A 15,259-nucleotide genomic window follows, 5' to 3' on the forward strand; every position below is an offset into this window, starting at 1 on the left:
AATGTGAGTTCAGGTTCCGTATGCAAATTAAAATCCGCAATTATATGCATATGACGCTCCCATTACCACAAAGTTATTATGGCTAATAAACTAAAACTAAAACTAGCTGAGAAAAACACTATTACTAGAAATGTGACTGAAATGATTTAGTGCACTTACAAATCGACCTAAATAAAATATACATTGGTGCTTATGTTTATTTAGACTGGGATGCATGAGATATAACAATAAGAAAAGAAGTGAAAATAATAAGAAACGGACTTGGAAACTTTGGGAACTAACTAAAACTAAACCCACTTAAAAAACATAATGAAAACAAAATGAATAAAGAAAAACTAAAAACCAAATTATAAATACCCTATCTGGTAATTTGAAGTGATGGCGTTTGCGTTTGTGCTTTTATTTTTTACAGAACATTGACTGACTTCCGGTTATGTTTTCGCTAGCTCGGCGCGGCTTGTACTCTTGAAGCCCCATCAAACACAAGTCCGTCGGCTTGGCTGCGCAAGCCGACTGAACACTACGAGCACCGAGCGGTTATTCCGGCGCAAAGCTCCAACTTAGCGAACAGTGTTAGCTTTAAATACCGTCCCCCTCCGTCGGTAAGCGCTGCACTTTGCTTTCCTCTTCCTTGAGGACTTCAACTCGCGCTGGTTAAATTGTCGGCAGAGCAAATAAGGGGAGAAATAAAGCGAAATAACGGTCACGGCTTGGGTGAAATGCATGGCTGTTACTGTGTTTTGAGGAGGAGGGGGTCCGACACAGAGCTGTAGTTTCTCTTCCAAGAGGCGAGGAATGCAAGCTGAGCATCAATGTTTCACTGGGGCAAGTGGAAGAAGAGGATGGGAGCCAACAGTTCTTCAAAGAGACCCGTTTTCGACGAAAAGGAAGATGGTAAGTGATGGGAAAGTAAACAGAGGGGTCACTAAATCTCTAGCAAACAGTGGGGCTAACTTTGAAAGTTGCTGTTGAGTATATTTAACTTGTAATGGCATTATTTCATGATATCCTTAAGCTTAGCGCAGTGCTGGAGCTAAGTTATCCGAGTTCCTGTTAGGAAATTAAAGGTTAGATGGCTCTTGCTGCGCATAGAGAACAAACGGTGTTCAAGTGGGAAATTTTGAAGGCTCGAAACCCAACTTTCCACTACAGGAGGCAATAATAAAAAAAGAAAAACGAGCTTAAATTTGCATTTTTATCACATGACCCAGCACACTGCATATGCGTCGAAAGTTTCCACGCATTTCATTCATGAAGTGAATCTTACAATCACCGTCAAAGTATAACTTAGGTTGGGCATTTGGCTTCCTCCGGGTTAGTATTCTAATATTGTGGGCTGTCTTTATGTGTCGTTTAGAGCTGACAACGTCGGGCTTTAAATTCACTTTAACTGTATTATCGCGATATTTGCTGTGGGAAAAAAATTAGTCAAATTCTTTGTTGGGAATTGAATTTCATTGTAAATGAAAGTGAAGCTATACTAACAGAACAGTTACACAGTTATTAAAGACATTAATCAATATGTCATTTTTAACCATCACCTCATCACCTGTAACTTCAGCACTGGTGTATAGTAACATATTTAGTATGGAAGTTTGTCCAGTATGATCAGAAAGTGATCCACGCATGAATCCATGAAGAATGTGTGTGTGTGTGTGTGTGTGTGTGTGTGTGTGTGTGTGTGTGTGTGTGTATATGAGACTCAATAGGTACTCACCAATCATAATGCCTACCTGAAAACGTTTTTATAAAGTCAAATAATTGTGCTTATGTTCTTGCTGCAGTATCAAAAAAAACAAACAAAAAAAACTTGGCATGCACATTCAATGAAATTGATCTCAAGTAAAAATACAGATTCCAGACTAAGTGTGTGTGCTTTAGTGTTTTGCACTGACCTGGCCCCTAACATTTATTTTCAAGCATTTATCCAGCTGCATCTCCTCCTCACTCCCTGTTCCTCCACCTTTCCTTTTCAACGTCCATTTCAAAGTGCAGGCATTAATGCTAGAGAAGCAGGGAGAGGGAGATGTGTGTCTAGCTATATGTGGTGAGAGCATAAAGGCAAAAGGCAAGAGCGACAGATTCTGAGAGGTCCGTCATTCCGCTAAAGCCAAAGCCACCCTCGAGGCACAAAATATAGTGCTGCCACTGAAGCGCAGTATATATCTCCATGCTCATGCTGTGAGGAAACACTTTAATGCCTGAATAAGCTCTTCTGAAATATTGTGTGTTTGAAGACAGAGCGCTAATTGCATAATTAAGACAAGATTATAGTGTCATGCATGGAAAGTAATGTTAATGTTTCGTGAGTGTATGGGGATATAAGCCTCTTGGAAGTGCTCCCAATAAGCTCAGCACTGGATCGCTGAATCTCTATGATGGATTGCAGGAGGAAAAAAAAAAAAAATCCACTGTTGCTGCAGAACTATTTGGCCAGAAAACTTGAGTAAATGAGGTCATTTCACTGCATGGATATGGTCATATGCTCTGTGTGTGTGTGTGTGTGTCTGTATGTGTGTGTTAGTACTCCCCTCTTGCACACAAGGGTAACCCAATTAAGTGTACAGCTCTTGCCTTGAGGAAAAGTGTCCAGCTGTAGTTCAGATCACTATCAAGGGGAGTGGTTGCTGGAGTGGCCCTACAGCCTTCACACGCAGCAGTTAATCAAAGGCAGGAGAGATGATTGTTGAGAGGGCTGTGTGCATTTCTCTTTCTTTAGCTTTTCTGTGTGATTAAAGGGAAACTTTAAGGCTGAGGGAGGAACCTCTTCAAGGCTGCGCTGTTGTGTTAATCTCTGGTTTGTTTATGCTGAGCGTGAACAGAGAAAAAGAAGAGATCAGCTTCATCATCCTCCCATCATCAGTGCAGGTGTCACTTATGCTTGACCTACAAAACACTAACAGCGAAAAATTGAGCTTCCATCCTCCGTGCACAAGAGCTGGAGTATCATCACCAGCATCGTCCGTGGTCTTAATCACTGGCTTTGTCACGACCGCTGTGATTATGCATAGAAGCATAGGCTGAGGTCTGATCTTAGGTGCAAAGATGCGTTTGGTGTTAATTATGCAATGCGGTCATTACAGGGATCTACTTGAGAGTGTGCTCCCTTTTTATGCAGCAATGAAAATACTCTTCTGCACACAGAGAACAGTAGGCACTGTGGGTGGAGGGCACATATGCATTACAGAGAGACAACTGTTAATGTCAGACTGATCACCTTGAACATTTGTGATGCGCTGATTCGGCACCGCCTTCGTGAGGCAGCTGGCTCTCTTTTACCCCGTTCAGCTCTCTCAAAGAGAAGCTGCCGAGCCTTGATAACAAACGGAGCAAAAGGCGCGCTGCCTTCTGGATGCTGACTTAGACTCTAGATGTCTCTTGCTGCCTGTCAGGTCTCTTAGAAACAGTATCCCTTTGGCTTCTTGGAAAACAGCATATGGCTTACATTAGGCAGTAATATTAGAGCAGCTTTTGGCTCAGAAGGCTGCAAACATAATCAAGCGGTCAGGTTGATATCTAAGCGTAGCTGCCAGAAGGGCTTTTTTGGCAGGTAGTTTGATTGGAAAAGGAAGGCTGTGGAATTGATTGAGGTGCACATCCTGCTAGTTTGTACATTGCTTGAATGTTCTTTGACAACAGCATTGAGTGTGGGAAAAATAAGAGTTTGGAGAAATGGTGATGAAGTCTACTCTATCAGACATTTTAATAGTGCGTTTTATCACATTTGAGAGAAGTCTGTCTTATTCATGAGTGAACAGAAGTTGTTAAATGTAAAACCTATCCTTCCCAACCATCTTGGCTCATGAAATTATAAAGTAAAAGTTTGACATTTTGGAAAATGGCAGTTATTTGGTTTCTTGCCAAGTGTTAGATGAGAAGATTGATACCGCCCTCAGCCAGTTATCTCTGCTTAGCATAAAGCTTGGGGGAATTGCTGAGCCTGCCTCAGACACAATGTTTTGCACAGATTTATATTCTATGGGTATGTGTGTGAATGTGTGCTTTGAAAGGAGGTGCACATGCTTTCTTAAATCAACCAGAAATAACTGAGCAGTTTCATGAGCTGTCTCTTCATTGAATCTCTCATCCCTGGTTGAACTCCAACTCCACTGTCTCAAACTGTAGCTGTTAGTCCTCGTTCTGTTCTTCAGCTCTGGTGAGCTGGGTGAAGCAGTTCTCCACCTGCTGCAGATTCTGTTTAGAGTGTCTCTCCAGCTAGCAGAACAACGTCACTAGCAATAGTCCAAGACAATGGAGCTGGACTCTGTCTGATCCTGGGATGAGATCCCAGTTTATCAGACAGGAAGGTTTGAGGCCAACTGTTTTAGCAGGCACTCAACTTTCAAAATAAGAATGAATAATATGGAAAAAAAAATTAAAACGATCAAATGAGTTGCTGAATATATTTGGATGGTCATTTATATAACTGGGAAGCCTGTCCAAGTAAAGTCCGTATGTTGGAAAGACTGCAGCATCTCAAGCATTAAAATCACAGCTTTTGATTTAGAGAAGACATAGACAGACACGTAAATCCAGTGGTGTTATTTTTTACTGTTTACTGGATTAAACAATCAAGAAAATAAATGTGTCAATTATTCAGAATTCAAGGGTGACAATTTTGAGCCATCGCTTATCAGAAAAACAAAGACTTTAAGTAAAATAAACTACTTTTAGCTAATCCCCTATTCACAAGGGGTCACCACAGTGGGTAGATCCACATATTTGATTTGGCAGATTTTTATCCCAGATGCCCTTCATGGCACAGCCTGAAGGATTTTGTCTCCTCCCAGGATCGCACCGGAGATCTTTTGCTTGCTAGGTGAACGCGTCAGCCACTTCACCAGGGAGCCATTAAGTGAACTAATGAAGAACATCAGTTGGAAACAATAATAGATCAATGAACCAACAGAAATAAGGATGGCTAATAAAAAGTCCTCTAAAAAGTTGTTGAGTCAGTAGGAGTTGACTGTTAGCCAGGTTCTAGACAAAGAATGACTTCATTCTCTCCGGGTCCTCGTGTGAACTAGGAGCATTCAGCTAGTTTGTTGAGTAGCTCTGAAAGAAGGCACTTGTTGTGAATGTGCTACAATACTTGGGAGAAAGTGCAGAACTGACAAACGCCTGCTTTCAGTTCAGCATCAGCACAGATTTAGTGAACTTGTTATTTTTGCTCCAGAGCATCTACAAAGTCTCGAAAATGCATGCACTGTGCATTGTGAATGCAGAACATGCTGTTAATTGCGTTGTCTGTTTGTGGTGGCGTGATATTGTTGTATCCGTTTGATCATCCATGTAAAGCCAAAGGCAAATTTCCACTTCTGTGGACACTGAACTTTTTTTCTTTGTGTAGGCGTGTGTGTGTGTGTGTGTGTGTGTGTGTTTCTATCCCTGAATGTGTGTGTGGTTGTGTGCGTGTGCAGCATCTTTTCCCATCAAGGATAAATGCATGAGGCACTGAAAGCAGATTTGGTTTAGGATAAAGATAGATGCTGAGAGAGATGGCTGATTACTTGCGCTGAATACTGAGGCGCTCACTTTGTTTCATCTCGGTTGCAGACTCTCAATTTCTTTCACTGTCTTTATTCCACTCAACTTCATGGCTGCCTGCAGCTACTGGCCTCTTGCCACAGTGGTGGTCCACTGTAATTGGCCTCAGCAGTAAGTTATGCAAGATGCAGGAAGACTGTCCTGGTCATATTGCGCTGTCTGACTGCTGAGCATGGACAATGTTCAGTATGTAGTATTCAGATTGAATTAATCTTTCTACCACCACTGTGTACTCATAAGGAAACATAGAATGAAGTGCTCACTCAGGTATAATAACATCTGCCAGCATACCTCATTGTTGCATTTAAAAAATATATATATATATTACCTATTGAGAAAATTATGTCATCCATGATCAGTTTATCAGTTTACTTGTGGACAGTCCTCTCACTCTTATTTTGATAGTTCAGTTGTTGCTGAATGGCTTTTCCTGTGTTATGTTTCCTACCCACAGGTAGGACACTGTTGTGACAGTCCTCCATATCATTTAGCTGCCATTTAGCTGCCTCTCCTGTGAGTCCCACAGTCACATAGACTCCAACTCCACCATCTTGGATTGCAGTTGGAGGGCTAATGTAATCAGAACAGAACAAAGCACTACCATCAGCAGTCTGCACGTCTAACTGTTCCAAGAGACTCGCTGCTCTGTTATTTATCACAAACTAGCTTTACTTACTGTGCCTAACAAATTAATTAGACCACCACCCCAGTGTGAGGTTTATACCACACCTGAATTAACAGTATTGGTAATTACCAAAATCATTTATGTTTTTGTAATGGTTAATCCAACAGCCAGCTCTTTAATCAAAATGATATTTTAATGCTAAAATAGGATTACTGTCATTATGCATGAATTTTCAAAATTACAGTTTTACACAAAAGCAGAAAAAATTGTTAATCACATTATTATTTTTTGATTAAGATACCAAATTACAGTTATTTACTTGCATTCCTGCAAAAAAATGAGTTTTTAGTGGCTGACTATTATGCTTGATTCATTTGACTTCTCAGAGAAGTTCAGTGTGCCAAATCAAATTTGGGTATTTGTGACAGATTTCTAAAATGTTTGTTTTTTTCTTGCTTTTATGATAGGTGGTCTAATACATTTATTTATATTTATAACATTATTCTAATACATTAAGCACTGTATATTTGCAGAGGAGCACTTTAGCACTTGGACACAACCTTTTGCTTTGGCTCCAAATATACTCAAATAAGTGTATGATGTGTGAGTTTAAGTTTAACCATGAAAAATCAGAGACATTACACAAAGAAGCCTGAATATCCACGACAGAACTGTCACATCCCGGTTGTCCTGCACCTTCCCCAAAGAACATGGATGGGCATTTCATTTCAAGCAAACATGCTATTTGATATTTTTTGGTCACTATTTGACTATTCTTCGAAGAACTGCTGTAGAGAGTTTTTGGAGACTTGAGTCATGGAAAGTTCACCTGCTAGAGTTCAGGAGTTCCACGCAAGACATGGTGATGACATCTTTGGATTTGCATAATATCATTTGATGTTAGATTCAAGTCATTGTCATTGTGTGCACAAGGCACACAACTAAATGATCGTTCCAGATCACTCATCCAGAGACGAGCATCTGCGGTCTCTGGATGAGTGACCGCAGATGCTCGGTCACTGGCGCTACCGTTAGGCAATGTGGTTTAAGGACACAATGCAACGCAGCGCAGGGACAGGGGCCCGAACCTGCAACCTTCCGGCTGCAAGGCGAGCGCCTACCCACTGTGCCACTGATCTCCCTGATCAGTGGCGCCAAGCACAATATCACCAAGCACAATGTCAAACTACAGATGAAGGGGTAAAGCACACTGCCACTGGACTCTGGAGAAGTGGAAAAGGATTTGTTGAATGCCAGAAGAACGTTACCTGCCTCGATGTGTTGTGCCAACTGTAAAGTTTGATGGAGCAAGGATAATGCTTTGAGTATTTTCTTCTGGGTTGGCCTAGGCTCCTTAGTTGCAGTGAAGGGAAATCTCAGTGCTTCAGCTTACCAAGATATTTCAGACAATTCTGTGCTTCCAGCTTTGCGAGAACAGTTTAGTTTCTGTTCCAGCATGGTAGGATGGTAGGATGGTAGGATCAAAGATGAAAGAACCTGACTGGCCCACACAGACCCCTGACCTGAACCCCATCAAACATCTTTAAGATGAGCTAGAACGGAGATTGGAAGCCATTCACTGTTGTCCAACATCAGCATCGGACCTCTTAAATGCTCTTCTGGATGAATGTGCAAAAATTCCCATAGACACACTCGGAAATCTCAGAAAAGTGTAGGTGACCAATTTAGACCACATTTATTGCCATTACATGATTAGATTATTACACTATTTGAATAGAATTATCACATTAAGATGTGGTGTTAGGTTTTTTGTTTGTTTTAGTTTTTTTTGTTGCATAGCTGGCTCCACTTATGTTAACAATGACAGACTGCTTGTGTGTGTCACATCTAACAATATTTTTACGTGTGGCTGACTGCACCTGCTGTTCTTGTTGACAGCTTTCAGTCGACCTTTTTCGCATCGTTTTGACTTGTCATAGTAGGAAAATAACTGGTGTTACTAATACCATTAACAGTAGCTCTGGTGTCTTTAAACGTCTCATTAGGCTAGGACACTGTTAACAATGAGCCAGCATGAACAATAACTGGAATTCAGCCCTCATTAATTGACACCTGTGCTTTTCCTGCTGTAACCACAATACGCTCTACGCTCGTATTGTAAAGGTACATATCACTTTTTCCCAGACGGTTGGTTTTTCATTAAAGATGAGGCCTCTTCATAGGAGACGGTCTCATAAAGGCAGCCTTGTTTTGTTCCTCTCTCTGGTCTTATGTAATCTTGTTTGCTTCAGGTGATGCGCAGGCGATGACAGTTGTAGCAGCTCCGGTGCCTGAGCCAAGGAGTCTTCAAAGAGATGAGCTCAGCTTGATGCTGAGGTGGCAACAGGGGGAAGAAAGGTCTCTCTTCCTCTTTGAGGTGTGTGTGTGTGTGTGTGTGTGACTGTGCGGGGAGGAAGGATTAGGACAAGAGGAATGCAATCCAAGCGGGCTGTCACAGCGGGTGACAGTTTTGTCTTTGCATTACGTTTTTTTTGTTGTTTTGTTTTTTAAACACTGAATTTGCTCTTTCCTGACCCGTACAAAGAGAATGAGCACAAAGAGCTTTGTTCTTGACCCTGAAGCCGCTCATCTTTGTCACAGGGAGATGAAAGACAAGAATTGATAAAAGGAGCATCTACTAAAGTCAAGAAAGTGTTACCTCTGGGCACCCTTGCAGGCGTAGTTAGTTTAGTTCAATACTTGGCTCCCGTTGTATAGTGATTTTTATGGAGAAATATATTACTGCTTCCAGCCTGCATTCAGCTCATCCCCACCCCACCGCTTCGATTGCTGTGCTAGATTCATGATAGAGGGAACAGAAGTGGCACTCTCCTACCCAATTCCAGTGGGAAACCTGAATGAAATTGTAAGTACATTTTCATGGTGCCCTTGCTCAGGCAACTGCGAAGCAAATGAGGTGGATCGGAGAAGATAAAGCCTCGGATCGCGAATCATAAAGTCAACACAAGTTGCCTGACAGACTGACTGATGTAAGCTGTCTGTAGTTTTTAATCCCATTCATTACTTAGAGGGTGTGTGTGTGTGTGTCTGTGTGTGTGTGTGTGTGTGCGCGCGTGTGTGTGTGTGTCTGTGTGTGTACTGTCTTGGCTATGTTTGTTGTGTGCACTGTAGTAAGTTCCAACATATCATTTAGCAGGCAGCTCATCTGTTATTGCCCACGGAAACCAATTAAAACCATTTCTCAGATAATCTCAGCATTGTTTCTATGTCGAGTTTATTAACATTTGTGCACAAAACTCTTAAAGTATGTGCATTTTTTCCTTTTGGTTAACTACTTGAAAAAACAAAACAACAGGGAAACTCCCTCCGTTACTGTTGCTATGTCTATAAAGCTTTTCATTCTCAAGGCACAAATGCAGTCTGCAAGAATTACCTCAAAATTCAGCAGCTCCTTGATTTCAGAGAGAGTTACATATTTTCCAACTCAGATGGCATACTAGCACATTTCATCCATTATAGCTATGACGTCTCAAGCAAAAGCACCATTTGATTTTTACTGGGAATTATTCAGCTGTTCTTTGAAGATTGACCCAGACTGCTCTTAAATGATTGCATTGTTGTGACTTGTGACATGTTAGAGTTACCAAGTGGATCTCATTTTTGTTGATTTATTAAGGAGTTCCATATGGAGCTTTTTGGTGGCCGCTGTTATCATTGAATTTGCAGGCTTCCCCTGTGGATTTAAACTCACAGCTCCACATACTTTACACGTAACAGCTCTAAGTATGGCTGGTAGGGATGTGAACACAATCGATACTTATGTGACCTTTGGATACCAAAAATTTGTTTGTTTTTTTTTTTCATTGCTGTAGGTGGCATATGTACAGAATAGAGCTGTCAAAAAAAAAAAACCAATGCTAAAAATTACTATTGGATCAGATATTCATTTTCAACATCCTCCAGATTACACACAATTGCAGCCAGGCAGGCACACAGCCTGTCCCCTCACTGCAGATGATTCTGTGACCAGCAGCACAACCAACTTGGTGAAGCATCTTAAAGATAGAGTCTTTATGAAGAACGCTTCTGTTTCAACAACATTAAAGTATTTTCTGATTAAAGCCAATTTTTTAAAAGCATTTTTGGCCTCCATGTGAAGTTCAAAAGCCTGTTTCATGGTAGGAATGTCAGTGCCTGTGGCATTCATTTCATCTTGGCCTAAGATTATATCATTTAACTGCTTTTTTTGCAGAATGATTTACTGCTTTAATTTTCAGTTTACAGCTTTATCGTACATCATTAGTGGGGTGGTAGTGTGACTTTGGTGCTTATTCTTCATGTTTCCATTTAAAGGGCTCTCATCTGTAAGCTTTGACCATTGTTGCTTCCTGTTTTGCTGATGGTTACTATGACTGGTCAGCTCAAGAAGATTTTCACATGAGGAGCAGCTGAACACGCACAGTGATTAAGCCAAGATCACTGCCGTACTTATTATAGCAATCAGCTCATACATCAGTTCATACCTTAATTTAAATACCTAAATATTGAAAGCAGTATTAATACTTGCCTAAGTCTTCCTTAAGTAATAGTTCGCCAAGAGTTTGCCACTGCATCACACTCCATTGCTACTGTGTGTCCTGTGTGCACAGTCATAGGTCACACTTATAAGTTCGGTTCAGCAGCTGTCCCAGCCTCAGGCACACACACAGTGCTTACGGCACTAAGCGATTTTGACATCCACTGACCCTGCAGCAGCCCTGGGCCTGCACATCTCATAAAACAAAGGTCGCTTCTGGCCAAACATACATCCCACCAACCTCACTGCATTCTGTAATTAGTTTGAATGAACTATACCTGCTTTTAGCAGCGTCTGGGAAGTTACAGCATGGTTGCACTAGAGCCAGGGCAGAGGCTCTGAGTAACTGCGTTAAACTCTCCGCTTCCCAGCTGGGGACATCCTTGCTGATCTGCGGGATGGCTGCCAAGTAGCTTTAAGTCTAAGACTCCGGACACTTGCACCACACTTTACACCTCCTGGCGCAGCACTTCCTTGCCAAGCCTGTGGGATGGGAACATCCCTCTGCAAATGTTGATTAATATCAGCTGTTGCCGTACCTGCGTAGACATAAAGTGCTGTGAAAGAGTATTTGCTTCCCTAATATTAGACTTTGTTTGATTTGAAACATTTAAGTGTGAGAAATTTGCAAAATCTAAGAAATCAGGAAGCGGGCAAATACTTGGTCACAGCACTGCCTGTCAGTGGCTTCGTGTCCTCAGATCTAAATGTGTTTAAAACTTCGGCTGGGGTAGCAGCTTATATAAACTCATGCTTCTTTAAGTTGATGATGGCATTGCAGCCCTGTAGTAAATAAACAGATACAAGCAAAAGCCTTTATTTGAAATCATTACCGTAATGTAATATAATATAATGGGCTTCAGTTAAAAACTACTTTAAAGTTAAAAATGTTTAGTTGAAGACTATTCAGCTGCTGTTAATCCAACTGTCAATGAAAACTTGCCTCAGGATGACCCAGAGAGCACTGCAGAGGAAAATGTTGATGCTGCAGTGGGTGAAAAACTCCCAACTACTGATATTGCAGAGAATAAAAACAACTCAGCAGACATTTCCACCTCTGAAAAGGATGTTCCTGTAAGTGGAAAAGACTATGAAAATGTGCCTAGGGCCATTAACAATACAGAGTCATAGCAAAATGTGGAAAATGGTGGAATGGACACAGCTTTCACTGATATCTTACAAGAGGTGAAACTTAAAGGGGGGCTGCTCTCTCAAGTAGTGTTACCACTACATTACTGTAGTATAATGTGCTTCAGTTACAAACTAATTTAAAGTTACAAAGAAGAAAAGAACAAGTTATTTTCTGACCCTGACAGACAGCTTTGTTTTGCCAGTAGGATTTTTTTTTCTCCGCCTCTGTTTGATTATGCTGTAAGGTTACTTATCTCTGCAGCTCCTGCATGAGGGAAACATTGCTTTTGAAGTAGTGGCGTGGGTGAAAACGTGATGCCTGTTAGTCTAACCTAAGTCTAGAGGCCTTAAGCCGTTTTTTTTGCTAATGCATGACGTTTTGCACTAACAAATGCGGTCGCTGCTAAAATGTATTGTTGCTCACTTTGCCAGCATATGTTAAAGGTGACAGTGCTATGTGAAAAAATGGAAACTGAAGAACATAGAAATTAGCTGGTGAAAAATGCAGACCTTTTTTAAAGAGAGAGAGTTTCCACTGTGACTCGTAGATTTTTATTTTATCCATCCATCCATTTTCTTCCGCTTATCCGGGGCCGGGTCGCGGGGGCAGAAGCCTAAGCAGAGAAGCCCAAGCTTCCCTCTCCCCAGCCACCTCCTCCAGCCCATCCGGAGGGACCCCAAGGCGTTCCCAGGCCAGCCGAGATACACAATCTCTCCAGCGTGTCCTGGGTCTACCACGGGGCCTCTTCCCATTTTATAGTCTGTATGCATTGTTTTTACTCACAAAAACAATGCAAGTGAAACACACTCCTTGAGTCCTGTACCAATTTCCCACACCACCAAGATATTCAGGATTCAGTGATTATTGTGCTGCATTCTGTTTTGTAATCACTGGCTCAATTTGCCTTTCAGCTCATCTCGTTCCATTGTGTTTGTATCTCTATAAAAGCTAAAATTCACTCTCCTCCCGGCTGTGGTAGCTTTACTCCAGTTTGCATTCATTTAGTTTTTCATTTTGAATTGTAATTGAAATTCAGGGAAATCATCTTAAATACAAAGACACTTTTCTTCTTTTTTCAAATTTAACGAATCCACTATTGTTTTCAGTGTCTGTGAGAAATTACTTAATCATGATCTCACTATAGGACAAAATAACTGATTCTGAATTTTGCTCAGATGCTGCCTATAATGTTAAAATACTGATTGCAAGAATAAAAGTTATTCATTAGTGAGGTCTGCTTACTGTGAAGGGTGGGAGCACACTCACAGGGCCAACAGGCCAGTTACTGGCCAGTCAGCTTGCCTGAAATACTTCTTTTACTGGACATCCACAGTCCTGTCTGTGATTGGGTTTGAGCACCAAAAGCACTTTAGTTAAGGTTTGAAAAGAGCCTTCTTTTGATTTAATCCAAAAACCACTGGCTCTCAAGAAATTTGGATTTTTTTTTTGTGCGTGTGTGTTTTAAAGATGAATGCAACTGTAAAAGCTTAATAATGCCGCTGTCACTACAAATAGATATTGTAGTATAAGATACAGGATATTTCTCAGAAAGTGAATGTTTAAATAGAAATGTACACCTCATTGATTCACTATCAGTGTGTTTTCCAAATTGCTAAATACATCACCAACATCATTTTTGTCAGAAAGCTATTTGTAACTGAGAGAATGAGGTCAGAGGAAGGTGATGCTGTTTTTCATATCACTGACAAGGGACAGGACAGGACGGCCAGTGGTTTGGCCTGCCTGCTGGTTGTCAGAACACCAAACCACCCACCGTCACTCTTCTTCTTTGTGTTGCTGTTTTGGGGTCAGTTGCGTTGCCAGAGAATTTGTCACACTGCATGCATACACATTATACACTTACTGAGGGAAATCAGGGTAAGGCAGAAAATTAGAACTTGTTTATGTCTCTAAAACCCAGGTTTACATGCAGTTTGTCAGTAATCAGATTTCTCCCCAACCCAAAGCCCAAGGGCTTTGGATTTAATTATTTTGGACACTAAACATAATAATCTTCCCTTTCATCCAGCTGCACAAAGAAGTACTTCCCGTGTCTTAAAGTCTGTCATGCCACGTGCTCTTAGCTCACTAAGGAACTCAGTCACTTTTACACATGGCTGACAATCAGTTTTTTTCTATAGTGATCTAGATATTTAACCATATTTCTCTTAATCTCTTCTCCCTAATTGAGAAATTTCTCATTTACTGGTACTTATTTACACACATGCAGATTCACTGACCTGCTAGTGGCACCCAAAAACACACATCCCTTTTCTCATTCTTGAAATACTCCTCACTGAATGGCCACTGAAATGTGACACTGTTAAATCTGACAGAGGCTCCTCCCTTCCAGCTGTCCCACATACCCCTGGGGGTTTGGGGAGGGTGGGGAGGTGTATGCAAACAAACCTGCTTCACTTCACAAATCAGAGGTTTGCATAAACAGCCACACCGCTACTTACAGGTAGGAGTGAAGTTAGAAAATCTGGTTCGGGCATCATGTGAGTGCACACCTGACTCCTGAACTGAATACACAGCTCTGTCCTATATACCTGGAGGACTTGCAGAAGTCAGGTGTATCTGGGGCAAAGTGAGAAGTGGTGTGCTTCAATCTCAAATTGGAGCTGCTAAGGTGAAAAAAACTGGGCCACAGTGTCCATGTCCTTAAATACAGCACTGTGCATGTTGTGATTCACCTTAAGCACAGTTTGGCATTACTGTGTCTGTGCTTGGTCTTTTTTTTCTGGTTTGTTTGAGATACATTATGTTGGCAAAAGTATTTACTCACCCATACAAATCAGTGAATTCAGGTGTTCCAATCACTTCCATGGCCACAGGTGTATAAAATCAAGCACCTAGGCATGCAGACTGCTTCTACAAAAAGAATGGGTCACTCTCGTGAGCTCAGTGAATTCCAGCATGGTACCGTGATAGGATGCAACAAGTCCAGTCATGAAAATTCCTCGCTACTAAATATTCCACAGTCAACCGTTAGTGGGATTATAACAAAGTGGAAGCGACTGGGAACGATAGCAACTCAACCGTGAAGTGGAAGGCCATGTAAAGTTACAGAGCGGGGTCAGTGGATTCTGAATCACATAATGCACAGAGGTCACCAACTTTCTGCAGAGTCAATCACTACAGACCTCCAAACTTCATGTGGCCTTCAGATTAGCTCAAGAACAGTGCACAGAGAGCTTCATGGAATGGGTTTCTATGGCCGAGCAGCTGCATCCAAGCCTTACATCACAATGCAAAGTGTCAGATGCAGTGGAGTAAAGCATGCCACCACTGGACTCTAGAGTATGGGAGACATCACTCTCCATCTCCATCTCCATCTGGCAATCTGGGTTTGGTCGTTGCCAGGAGAACGGTACTTGTTTGACTGCACTGTGCCAAGGGCTGCAACTAAACATTA

General features: G+C 41.5%; 1 protein-coding gene across 1 annotated transcript in view; it reads left to right on the forward strand.

The window, feature by feature from the left end:
• The first annotated feature begins 441 nt into the window (after positions 1 to 441).
• Positions 442 to 15,259, forward strand: part of stk32c (serine/threonine kinase 32C) — an 89,549-nt gene continuing 74,731 nt past the window's right edge. Inside the window, exon 1 of the mRNA XM_030748094.1 lies at positions 442 to 894. Within this exon, the coding sequence (XP_030603954.1) occupies positions 813 to 894 (82 nt within the window). The 5' untranslated portion in view covers positions 442 to 812. The remainder of the gene's footprint in view (positions 895 to 15,259) is intronic.

This window comes from Archocentrus centrarchus, chromosome 15 (genome assembly GCF_007364275.1).
Source record: "Archocentrus centrarchus isolate MPI-CPG fArcCen1 chromosome 15, fArcCen1, whole genome shotgun sequence".
NCBI lineage: Eukaryota > Metazoa > Chordata > Actinopteri > Cichliformes > Cichlidae > Archocentrus > Archocentrus centrarchus.